At 55.8% G+C, this 12,986-nt stretch overlaps 1 protein-coding gene across 1 annotated transcript in view; it reads left to right on the plus strand.

Moving 5' to 3' along the window:
* The window catches only part of LOC135292062 (SH3 and multiple ankyrin repeat domains protein 1-like), a 43,770-nt gene that overhangs the window by 11,988 nt on the left and 18,796 nt on the right, over positions 1–12,986 (plus strand). Inside the window, 5 exon segments of the mRNA XM_064406307.1 lie at positions 4,264–4,467; positions 6,164–6,235; positions 7,660–7,768; positions 10,754–10,911; positions 12,158–12,325. Coding sequence (XP_064262377.1) covers positions 4,264–4,467; positions 6,164–6,235; positions 7,660–7,768; positions 10,754–10,911; positions 12,158–12,325 — 711 coding nt within the window.

Genomic DNA, 12,986 nt, shown 5'->3' on the forward strand with positions numbered 1-12,986 from the left:
TACCCCAAAAAACTGAGGGGAAAAAGGGAAAAAATCCGGGGATTGTACCCCAAAAAACTGGGGGGAGGAGGGGAAAAACTTTGGGGATTTTCCCCCAAAAAACTGGGGGAAAAAGGGAAAAAATCTGGGGATTTTCACCCAAAAACACTGCGGGAAGAGGGAAAAAATATGGGGATTTTCCCCTAAAAAATTGGATGGAAGTGCAAAAAAATGTGGGGATTTTCACCCAAAAAACTGGGGGAGGAGCAAAAAAATTTGGGGGGGGGGAAACACAAAAAAATTTGGGAAATTGTCCTAAAAAATTGGGGGGAAACAGAAAAAAATTCAGAAATTTTCCCCCGAGAAATTTAGGATTTTCCCCAAAAACACCGCGGGAGGAGGGGAAAAATTTGGGGATTGAGCCCAAAAAACTGGGGGGAAAAAGGGAAAAAATCCGGGATTGTACCCCAAAAAACTGGGGGGAAAAAGGGAAAAAATCCGGGGATTGTACCCCAAAAAACTGGGGGGAAAAAGGGAAAAAATCCGGGGATTGTACCCCAAAAACACTGCAGGAGGAGGGGAAAAATGTGGGGAGTGTACCCTAAAAAACTGGGGGGACGAGGGAAAAATCTGGGGATTGTCCCCCAAAAAACTCGGGGAGGAGCCAAAAAAATTTGGGATTTTCACCCAAAAAACTGGTGGAAAAAGGGAAAAAATCTGGGGATTTTCACCAAAAAAACAGGGGGGAAGCGCAAAAAAATTCAGAAATTTTCTCCCAAAAATTTAGAATTTTCTCTGAAAACATCGCGGGAGGAGGGGAAAAATGTGGGGATTTTCCCCCAAAAACACTTTGGGGAGGAGGGGAAAAATGTGGGGAGGAAACACAAAAAAAATTTGGGAATTTGTCCTAAAAAATTGGGGGATGTAGAAAAAAAATTCAGAAATTTTTCCCCAAAAAAATTATAGTTTTCCCCAAAAACACCGCGGGAGGAGGGGAAAAATCTGGGGATTTTCTCCCAAAAAACTGGGGGGAAGTGCAAAAAAATTCAGAAATTTTCTCCCCAAAAATTTAGAATTTTCTCCGAAAACACTGCGGGAGGAGGGAAAAAATTTGGGAATTTTCCCCTAAAAAAATTGGGAATTTCTCAAAAAAAATTGGAGGAAGCGCAAAAAAATTTGGGGATTTTCACCAAAAAACTGGGGGGAAGTACAAAAAAAATTCAGAAATTTTTCCCCAAAAAACACTGCAGGAAGAGGAAAAAAATACGGGGGTTTTCACCAAAAAACTGAGGGGAAGTGCAAAAAAATGTGGGGATTTTCACCCAAAAAACTGGGGGGAAGCACAAAAAAATTTGGGAATTTTCCCCTAAAAAAATTGGGTATTTCTCAAAAAAAAATTGGGAATTTTCCTCTGAAAAATTGGGAGGAGGGCAAAAAAAAATTCAGGAATTTTCCCCAAAAACACTGCGGGAGGAGGGAAAAAATCTGGGGATTTTCCCCAAAAACCTGGGGGGAAGCGCAAAAAAATTTGGGAATTTGTCCTAAAAAATTGGAGGATGTAGAAAAAAGATTCAGAACTTTTCCCCCCAAAAATTCAGAATTTTCCCCAAAAACACTGCGGGAGGAGGAAAAAATCTGGGGATTTTCCCCCAAAATACTGTGGGAGGAGGGAAAAATCTGGGGATTTTCACCCCAAAAAACTGGGGGGAAGTGCAAAAAAATTTGGGAATTTTCCTCTAAAAAAATTGGGAAATTCTCAAAAATAAATTGGAGGGAAGCGCAAAAAAATTGGGAATTTTCTTCTGAAAAATGGGGAGGAAGTGCAAAAAAAATTCAGAAATTTTCCCCCCCAAAAATTTAGAATTTTCTCCGAAAACACCGCGGGAGGAGGGGAAAAATGTGGGATTTTCCCCAAAAAAACTGGGGGGGGAAACACAAAAAAAATTGGGGATTTGTCCTAAAAGATTGGGGGAAGTGCAAAAAAAATTCAGAAATTTTCCCCCAAAAATTCAGAATTTTTCCCAAAAACACTGCGGGAGGAGGGAAAAACCTCATTTGGGGTTTCACTTTTGGGGTTCCCCGTGGCCTCACCCCCCAAATCCACATTTTTGTGCCTCATTTTAGGGTTTTTTGAGCCATTTTGAAGCCGTTTAGGGCAATTTCCCCACCCGACACACCCCCCAACCCTGGGGTTTTTTTTCAATTTTCTTCATTTTCGGGTGGATTTTCGGGGCTCCCCGTGCCCTGACCCCCCATTTTCCCCCCCCCCAGAAATGCTGGGGGTCTCATCCCGGGGCCATTTTGGGCCATTTTTGGCCATTTTTGGCCATTTTGGGCCATTTTTGGCCAATTTTGAGGAGATTTGAGGCAATTTCCCCACCCAACACCCCCCAAACCCGGAGTTTTTTAGGATCCCCTCACCCCGAAACCCTCCGGGGTTTCACTTTTGGGGTTCCTCGTGATCTGACCCCCCCCAAAATCAGTCTGGCTCCCCTTTTGGGGACACATCCAAGGGGGTTTTTTGGGGCATTTTGAAGCGATTTGAGGAGATTTGTGGCAATTTCCCCACCCGACACCCCCCAACCCCGGGTTTTTTCTCAATTTCCCTCATTTTCGTCTGGATTTTCAGGGCCCTGACCCCCGTTTCCCCCCGCCAAGAAGTGCCGGGGGTCTCATCCCAGGGCCATTTTGGCCCATTTTGGGCCATTTTGGGGGCATTTTGAGGCCATTTGTGGCAATTTCCCCACCCAGTGCTCCCCAACCCCAGTTTTTTTTCAATTTTCTTCATTTGTGGGTGGATTTTTGGGGCTCCCCATGCCCTGAGCCCGCAGATCTCCATTTTTGTGTCTCATTTTTGGGGTTTTTGAGCAATTTTGAAGCCATTTAGGGCAATTTCCCCACCCGACACCCCCCAACCCCAGGTTTTTTTTCAATTTTCTTCATTTTCGGGGCCCTGACCCCCGTTTCCCCCCCACAAGAAGTGCCGGGGGTCTCATCCCAGGGCCATTTGGGGCCATTTTGGGCCATTTTGGGGGCATTTTGAGGCCATTTGTGGCAATTTCCCACCTGGGACCCCCCAAACCTGGGTTTTTTTCAATTTTCTTAATTTTTGGGTGGATTTTCGGGGCTCCCCATGCCCTGACCCCCCATTTTTCACTCCCCCAGAAGTGCCGGGGGTCTCATCCCAGGGCCATTTTGGGGGTAATTTGAGGCCATTTGTGGCAATTTCCCCACCCAGTGCTCCCCAAACTCGGGATTTTTTGCGATCCCCTCATTTGGGGGTTTCATTTCGGGTTCCCCGTGCCCTGACCCCCCAAATCCACATTTTTGTGCCTCATTTTAGGGGTTTTGAGCCATTTTGAGGCCATTTGTGGCAATTTCCCCACCCAACACCCCCCAACCCGGGTTTTTTCTCAATTTCCCTCATTTCTGGGTGGGTTTTCGGGGCCCTGACCCCCCGTTTCTCCCCCCCGAGAAGTGCTGGGGGTCTCATCCCTGGGCCATTTTGGGCCATTTTGGGCCATTTTGGCCCATTTTGAGGCCATTTGTGGCAATTTCCCCACCCGACATCCCCAAACCCGTTTTTTTCTCAATTTCCCTCATTTTCGGCTGGCTTTTCAAGGCCCTGACCCCCCATTTTTTACCCCGAGAAGTGCTGGGGTCTCATCCCAGGGCCATTTTGGGCCATTTTGGCCCATTTTGAAGCCCTTTGTGGCAATTTCCCCACCAACACCCCCCAAACTCGTTTTTTTCTCAATTTCCCTCATTTTCGGCTGGCTTTTCAGGGCCCTGACCCCCCATTTTTCACCCCCAGAAGTGCTGGGGGTCTCATCCAGGGCCATTTTGGGCCATTTTGAGGAGATTTGTGGCAATTTCCCCACCCAACACCCCCCAAACCCCCGTTTTTTTCTCAATTTCCCTCATTTCCGGGCGGGTTTTCGGGGCCCTGACCTCCCGTCTCCCCCTCCCCAGAAGTGCTGGGGGTCTCATCCCAGGGCCATTTTGGCCCAATTTGAGGAGATTTGAGGCAATTTCCCCACCTGGTGCCTCCAAACTCGTTTTTTTTCTCAATTTCCCTCATTTTCGTCTGGGTTTTCGGGGCCCTGACCCCCCATTTTTTACCCCGAGAAGTGCTGGGGATCTCATCCCAGGGCCATTTTGGGCCATTTTGAGGCCATTTGAGGCAATTTCCCCACCCAACACCCCCAAACTCGTTTTTTTCTCAATTTCCCTCATTTCCGGGCGGGTTTTCGGGGCCCTGACCCCCCGTCTCCCCCTCCCCAGAAGTGCCTGCGCTTCGACCCGGGCGCGGCGGTGTGGGCGGCCAAGCAGCAGCTGCTCTGCGCGCTGACCGAGGGGCTCCACGACGGCCTCAACTACGGCCTCTTCCAGCCCGCCGCCGCCGGCCGCGACGCCAAGTTCCTGGACGAGGAGCGCCCGCTGCGCGACTACCCCCAGAGCTTCGACCAGGGCGTGCCCTACCTCGAGGTGGGCGTGGCCAGCGGTTGGGGGCGGGGCCGGGGGGCGTGGTCACTGTGGGGGCGGTCCTGGGGGGCGTGGTGTCAATTTGGGGTGGGGTACGTGGGGAAAAAATTAGGTAAAAGTGGAGAATTTGGGGTTAAGTTTATATGAGGTGGGCGTGGTCAGGGTTTGGGTGTGGTCTCGGGGGCGTGGTCACGGTGGGGGCGGTCCTGGGGTCGTGGTGTCAGTTTGGGGTGGGATAAATGGGGAGAAATGGGGTAAAAGTGGAGAATTTGGGGTTAAAATGAAGGAGAGTGGGCGTGGTCAGGGTTTGGGTGTGGTCTCAGGGGCGTGGTCACGGTGGGGGTGGTCCTGGGGGGCGTGGTGTCAGTTTGGGGTAGAGTTAATAAGTGAGAATTTGAGTAAAACTGGAGAATTTGGGGTTTAAATGATGTGAGGTGGGCGTGGTCAGCCTCTGGGGGCGGGCCCGGGGGGCGTGGTCACGGTGGGGGCGGTCCTGGGGGTCGTGTTGATTTGGGGGTGTTGATTTGGGGTGGGGTGCATGGGGGAGAATTGGGGTGAAAATGGCAGATTTGGGGTTAAAATGATGAGGAGTGGGCGTGGCCTAATGGGCGTGGTCACGGTGAGAATGGTCCTGGGGGGCGTGGTGTCAATTTGGGGTGGGGTACATGGGGGAGAATTGGGGTAAAAGTGGAGAATTTGGGGTTAGATTGATGTGCAGTGGGCGTGGTCAGGGTTTGGGTGTGGTCCTGGTGGGCGTGGTCATAGTGGGTGTGGTCCCAAGGGCGTGGCCACAGTGGGGGCGGTCCTGGGGATTTAGCACCAATTAGGGATGGGATAAATGAGGGAGAATTGGGGTAAAAGTGGCAGATTTGGGGTTTAAAACGGCGCGGGGTGGGCGTGGCCTGTTGGCGGGTGGGCGTGGTCACTGTGGGTGTGGTCCAGGGGGTGCGGTGTCAGTTTGGGGTGGGGCTCATGGGGCAGATTTGGGGTAAAAGTGGCAGATTTGGGTTTAAAATGATGGACAGTGGGCGTGGCCAGGGTTTGGGTGTGGCCCTGGGGGCGTGGCCAATGTGGGTGTGGTTTATGTGGTGGGTGTGGTCATAGGGGGCGTGGTTTCCATTTGGGGAGGGGCTAAGTGGATAAAATTTGGATCAAAGTGGCAAATTTAGAGTTAGATTGATGGGGTGGGCGTGGCCTATTGGTTGATGGGCGTGGCCACCATGGGCGTGGTTCCAGGGGCGTGGTTTCCATTTGGGGCGGGGTTAGTGAGGAGAATTTGGGTAAAAATGGTGAATTTGAGGTTTAAATGGTGGTGAGTGGGCGTGGTCATGGAGTGGGCGTGGCTTTGGCAGGGAGATGTGAAAGGGGCGGGGCCAAAGGGGGAACATTTGGGGGAAGGGGCGGAGCTAGGTTTGGGTGAAAGGGGTGTGGCCAGGAAAGGGGAGGGGCTTGAGTGACTGTGTTTAGTGAGGTGGGCGTGGTCAGGAACAGGTTATGGGCGTGTCCTACCTAGTGGGCGTGGCCTGGGGCAGGTGTAGGGTGTGGTCAGAAGAGTGGGCGTGGCTTAGGGGGTCTCAGGCAGGGTGGGCGTGGCTTGAGGCAGGCGTAGGGTGTTTCCCGCGGGGTGGGCGTGGTGCGGGCAGGGAGGGGGCGTGTCCCCCGGCTGGGGGGCGTGTCCCCGTGCTGACCCCGCCCCCAGTTCCGGTACAAGACCCGGGTGTACAAACAAACCAACCTGGACGAGAAGCAGCTGGCCAAGCTGCACACCAAGGTGCGTGGGACACGCCCCCTGCCCCGAGGCCACGCCCCCTCCGCCTCCCGGCCACGCCCCTCCGATCATTGACCACGCCCCGGGTTCCTGGACCCGCCCTCCCTGTGTTTTTGCCACGCCCCTTTTCCTCAGCAGCGCACCCAGCTCTGGCCACGCCCCTGAATCTCTGACCACGCCCCCTCTGGTCGTTGACCACGCCCCTTGGACTTCCCAAATCCCTGGACACGCCCCCTTTTCCTGTGGCCACGCCCCTGTGTGTGGGCCACACCCCTCTGCTCTTTGGCCACACCCCCTGCACCTTGGCCACGCCCCTTTAAAATCCACAACTCACCTGGCCACGCCCCTCTCTGTGGCCACGCCCCTTAGGTCATGACCACACCCCACCCTGGCCACACCCCTTTGTGGCTTGGCCACGCCCATTAAATGATGCCATCACCCCTCCTCCCTTTGGCCACGCCCCCAGCCTGCATGGCCACGCCCCTCCTGGATGTCCCCAGATGACCCCAGGGGACTCCCAAGTGTCCCCGAGGGTCCCCAAATGTCCCCGAGGGTCCCCAAGTGTCCCCAAGTGTCCCCACATGTCCCCGAGGGTCCCTCCCCCATCCTGTTTGTCCCCCATGTCCCCCCAATGCCCCCCCCGGTGTCCCCAGCATCCCCTCATGCCCTCGATGTCCCCTCGGTGTCCTCAATGTCCCTTCCTGTCCCCAACTGTGCCCTGGTGTCCCCAATGTCCCCAGTGTCCCGCACATGTCCCCTGATGTCCCCTCCTGTCCTCTCCTGTGCCCTGATGTCCCCAGTGTCCCCTGGTGTCCCTCCTGTCTCCAACGTCCCCTGATGTCCCCAATGTCCCCAGTGTCCCCAGTGTCCCCAATGTCCCCAGTGTCCCCAGTGTCCCCAGTGTCCCAATGTCCCCAATGTCCCCAGTGTCCCCAGTGTCCCCAGTGTCCCCAATGTCCCCAATGTCCCCAGTGTCCCCAGTGTCCCCCAATGTCCCCAGTGTCCCCAATGTCCCCAGTGTCCCCAGTGTCCCCAGTGTCCTCAATGTCCCCAGTGTCCCCAATGTCCCCAATGTCCCCAATGTCCCCAGTGTCCCCAGTGTCCCCAATGTCCCCAGTGTCCCCAATGTCCCCAATGTCCCCAGTGTCCCCAATGTCCTTGTTGTCCCCTCGGTGTCCCCCATGTCCCAGCTGTCCCCAATGTCCCCGTTGTCCCCTCGGTGTCCCCAATGTCCCCAATGTCCCCACTGTCCCCACTGTCCCCAATGTCCCCAATGTCCCCTCGGTGTCCCCAATGTCCCCAATGTCCCCTCGGTGTCCCCAATGTCCCCACTGTCCCCAATGTCCCCAATGTCCCCGTTGTCCCCCGTTGTCCCCTCGGTGTCCCCAATGTCCCCAATGTGCCCGCTGTCCCCTCGGTGTCCCCAGACGGGGCTGCGGAAGTTTCTGGATTACGTCCAGCACGGCTCGGCCGAGAAGGTGGCGCGGCTGCTGGAGCGGGGGCTGGACCCCAACTACCACGACTCCGACTCGGGGGGTGAGCCCAAAAACCCCCAAAATTCACCCCCAAAAATCATCCCAAAATCACCTCAAAAATCACCCAAAAATCACCCCAAAAATCACCCAAAATTCACCCCAAAATCGTCCCCAAAATCATCCCCAAACCATCCCCAACTACCAAGACTCCGACTCGGGGGGTGAGCCAAAATCACCCAAAAAAATCACCCCAAAATAATCCCCAAAATCATCCCAAAAAATCCCCAACTACCACGACTCGGACTCGGGGGGTGAGGCCCAAAATCACCCCAAAAATCACCCAAAAAATCACCCCAAAATCATCCCAAACTACCATGACTGGGACTCGGGGGGTGAGCCCCAAAATCACCTAAATTCCCCCAAAATCACCCCAAAAATCACCCCAAAAATCACCCCAAAAATCACCCCAAAAATCATTTCCCAAACCATCCCAAACTACCACGACTCTGACTAGGGAGGTGAGCCCCAAAAACCCCAAAATTCACCCCAAAATCACCCCAAAATCATCCCAAACTACCATGACTCGGACTCGGGGGGTGAGCCCCAAAATCACCCAAATTCACCCCAAAATCACCCCAAAAATCACCCCAAAATCATCCAAAAAAACACCCCAAAATCACCCCAAAATCAACCCAAAAATCACCCCAAAAATCACGCCACAAATCATTCCCAAACCATCCCAAACTACCACGACTCCGACTAGGGAGGTGAGCCCCAAAAACCCCAAAATTCACCCCAAAAATCATCCCCAAAATCACCAAAAAATCACCCCAAATCACAAAAAAACCACCCCAAAATCATCCCCAAAAATCATCCCCAAACCATCCCCAACTACCACGACTCCGACTTGGGGGGTGAGCCCAAAACCCCAAAATTCACCCCAAAATAATCCCCAAAATCATCCCAAAAAATCCCCAACTACCACGACTCCGACTCGGGGGGTGAGCCCAAAATCACCCCAAAAATCACCCCAAAAATCACCCCAAAAATCACCCCAAAAATCATCCCAAAAAATCCCCAACTACCACAACTCTGACTCGGGGGGTGAGCCCCAAAATCACCCAAATTCACCCCAAAATCACCCCAAAAATCATCCCAATATCATCCAAAAAAACCACCTCAAAATCACCCCAAAATCACCCCAAAAAATCACCCCAAAAATCATCCCCAAACCATCCCCAACTACCACGACTCCAACTCGGGGGGTGAGCCCCAAAACCCCCCAAAATCACCCCAAAAATCATCCCAAAATCATCCCAAAATCAACCAAAAATCACCCCAAAATCATCCCCAAAAATCATTCCCAAACCATCCCAAACTACCACGACTCTGACTAGGGAGGTGAGCCCCAAAAACCCCAAAATTTACCCCAAAATCACCCCAAAATCATCCCAAACTACCATGACTCGGACTCGTGGGGTGAGCCCCAAAATCACCCAAATTCACCCCAAAATCACCCCAAAAATCATCCCAAAATCACCTGAAAAATCACCCAAAAAATCACCCCAAAACCACCCAAAATTCACCCAAAATCACCCCAAAAATCATCCCCAAACCGTCCCAAACTACCACGACTCCGACTCGGGGGGTGAACCCCAAAAATCACCCCCAAAATCACCCCCCAAAATCACCCCAAAATCACCCCAAAAAATCATCCCCAAAATCACCCCAAAATCACCTCGAAAAATTCCCAACTACCACGACTCGGACTCGGGGGGTGAGGCCCAAAAACCCCCAAAGTCACCCCAAAAATCATTTGGGACGCCCCCAAAATCCTTGGGGACACCCCCAATGTCCCCAGTGTCCCAAATTGCCCCAATGTCCCCAAATTCCCTCAATGTCCCCAAGGTCCCCAGTGTCCCCAACACCCCAAATCCCCCCAATGTCCCCAATGTCCCCAAATCCCCCAACGTCCCCAGTGTCCCCAAATTTCCTCAATGTCCCCAACGTCCCCAATGTCCCCAACGCTCCCAATGTCCCCAACGTCCCCAGTGTCCCCAAATCCCCCCAACGCCCCAAACATCCCCAGTGTCCCCAATGTCCCCAAATTCCCTCAGTGTCCCCAAGATACTCAATGTCCCCAACACCCCAAATTTCCCGTGTCCCCAACACCCTCAATGTCCCCAAATCCCCCCAACGTCCTCATTGTCCCCAATGTCCCCAATGCCCCCAACATCCCCCGATGTCCCCAATGTCCCCCACATCCCAAATCCCCCCAATGTCCCCAAATCCTCCTGATGTCCCCAATGGTGTCCCCAGAGATGCCGCTGACGCTGGCGGCGCAGCATGAGGGCCTGGCCGAGGTGGAGCCTCAGGGTCCCCAACGCCCCCAATGTCCCCAATGTCCCCAACGCCCCCAATGTCCCCAATGTCCCCGATGTCCCCAACGCCCCTGATGTCCCCAATGTCCCAAATTCACCCAACGCCCCTGATGTCCCCAACGCCCCGATGTCCCCAATGTCCCCAATGTCCCCGATGTCCCCAACGCCCCGATGTCCCCAATGTCCCAAATTCCACCCAACGCCCCTGATGTCCCCAATGTCCCCAATGTCCCCCAATCCCCCCAACGCCCCCGATGTCCCCAACGCCCCAGTGTCCCCAAATCCTCCCAATGTCCCAAACATCCCCAATGTCCCCAATGTCCCCAATGTCCCTGACACCCCCAACGCCCCCAATGTCCCCCACATCCCAAATCCCCTCAATGTCCCCAATGTCCCCCAATCCCCCCAACGCCCCCGATGTCCCCAACGTCCCCAATGTCCCCAACGCCCCCGATGTCCCCAACGCCCCCCGATGTCCCCAACGTCCCCGATGTCCCCAACGTCCCCAATGTCCCCAACGCCCCCGATGTCCCCAACGTCCCCGATGTCCCCGATGTCCCCGATGTCCCCGATGTCCCCGATGTCCCCAACGTCCCCAATGTCCCCGATGTCCCCAACGTCCCCAATGTCCCCGATGTCCCCAACGTCCCCAATGGTGTCCCCAGAGACGCCGCTGACGCTGGCGGCACAGCGCGAGGGCCCGGCCGAGGTGGAGATCATCCGCCTGCTCTGCCTGGGCGGGGCTCACCTGGACTTCCGCGCCCGCGACGGAGCCACGGCGCTGCACCGGGCGGTGTGCACGCGGCGCTACCCCGCCCTGCTGGTGAGACACACCTGGGGACACCTGGGCACACCTGGGGACACACGTGGGGACACACCTGGGGACACCTGGGCACACCTGGGGACACCTGGGCACACCTGGGGACACACCTGACACACCTGGGGACACCTGGGGACACACCTGACACACCTGGGGACACACCTGGCACACCTGGGGACAGCTGGGGACATACCTGACACACCTGGGGACACACCTGACACACCTGGGGACACCTGGGGACACACCTGACACACCTGGGGACCGCTGGGACACAGGGCTGGCACAGGGCGGGCGCTGCACCGGGCGGTGTGCACGCGGCGCTACCCCGCCCTGCTGGTGAGACACACCTGGGGACACACCTGGGGACACACCTGGGGACACACCTGGGACACACCTGGCACACCTGGGGACACACCTGGGGACACCTGGGGACAGCTGGGGACACACCTGGGGACACCTGGGGACACATGGGACACATAGGGACAGCCACAGCACACCTGGGGACACACCTGGGGACACATGGGGACACACCTGGCACACCTGGGGACAGCTGGGGACACACCTGGGGACACCTGGGGACACCTGGAACACCTGGGGACACCTGGGGACACCTGGGGACACACCTGACACACCTGGGGACACCTGGGGACACCTGGGGACACACCTGGCACACCTGGGGACACCTGGGCACACTTGGGGACACCTGGGGACACTGGGGACACACCTGACACACCTGGGGACACCTGGGGACACCTGGGGACACACCTGGCACACCTGGGGACAGCCACAGCCACACCTGGGCACAGCTGAGCACAGCTGGGCACACCTGGGGACATGGAGGTGACACCCATGGGTGCCACGGGGGGTCTGGAGATGTCCCCAGGGTGTCCCACGGGTGTCCCCGTGTCCCCGCAGGCGCTGCTGGACCTGGTGGGGTCCCCAAATAAAGGGGGTGACACCTCTGGGTGCCACAGGGGGATTTTTGGGTACCATGGGGTGTCCATGGGTGTCACCAGGGGGTCCCAAGGATATCACAGAGGGTCCCACGGGTGTCCCCAGGGTGTCCCACGGGTGTCCCACGGGTGTCCCCGTGTCCCCGCAGGCGCTGCTGGACCTGGGGGGGTTCCCCGAATAAAGGGGGTGACACCCCTGGGTGCAGCTGGGGGATCTTTGGGTGTCGCACAGGGGGGTCTGAGGTGCCATGGGAGGGTCCCACGGGTGTCCCACGGGTGTCCCCGTGTCCCCGCAGGCGCTGCTGGACCTGGGGGGGTCCCCGAACTACAAGGACCGGCGGGGCCTGACCCCCCTGTACCACACGGCCATGGTGGGGGGCGACCCGCGGTGCTGCGAGCTGCTGCTCTACAACCGCGCGCACATCGGCACGGCCGACGAGAACGGCTGGCAGGAGATACACCAGGTGACAGCCGTGTCACTGTCACCGTGTCACCGTGTCACATTGTCACCATGAAACCCCGTTATCCCATCCCTGTGTCACTGTGTCCCTGCGTCCCTGTGTCACTGTCACATCGGCATGGCCAACGAGAACGGCTGGCAGGAGATACACCAGGTGACAGCCGTGTCACTGTCACCTGGCACCGTGTCACCCTGTCACTGTGTGACCCCGTTATCCCATCACCGTGTCACTGTGGGACCCCCTTATCCTGTCATCACCCCATCCCTGTGTCCCTGTGTCACTGTGTCACTGTGTCACTGTGTCACTGTGTCACTGTGTCACTGTCACATCGGCACAGCCGACGAGAACAGCTGGCAGGAGATACACCAGGTGACAGCCGTGTCACTGTCACCTGGCACCGTGTCACCGTGTCACTGTGGGACCACTGTGTCACCCCGTTATCCCATCACCGTGTCACTGTGGGACCCCATCACCCCGTTATCCCATCCCTGTGTCACTGTGTCCCTGTGTCCCTGTGTCCCTGTGTCACTGTGTCACTGTCACATCGGCACAGCCGACGAGAACGGCTGGCAGGAGATACACCAGGTGACAGCCGTGTCACTGTCACCTGGCACCGTGTCACCGTGTCACCCTGTCATTGTGGGACCCCGTTATCCCATCACTG

This window comes from Passer domesticus, unplaced genomic scaffold (genome assembly GCF_036417665.1).
Source record: "Passer domesticus isolate bPasDom1 unplaced genomic scaffold, bPasDom1.hap1 HAP1_SCAFFOLD_192, whole genome shotgun sequence".
Lineage (NCBI taxonomy): Eukaryota > Metazoa > Chordata > Aves > Passeriformes > Passeridae > Passer > Passer domesticus.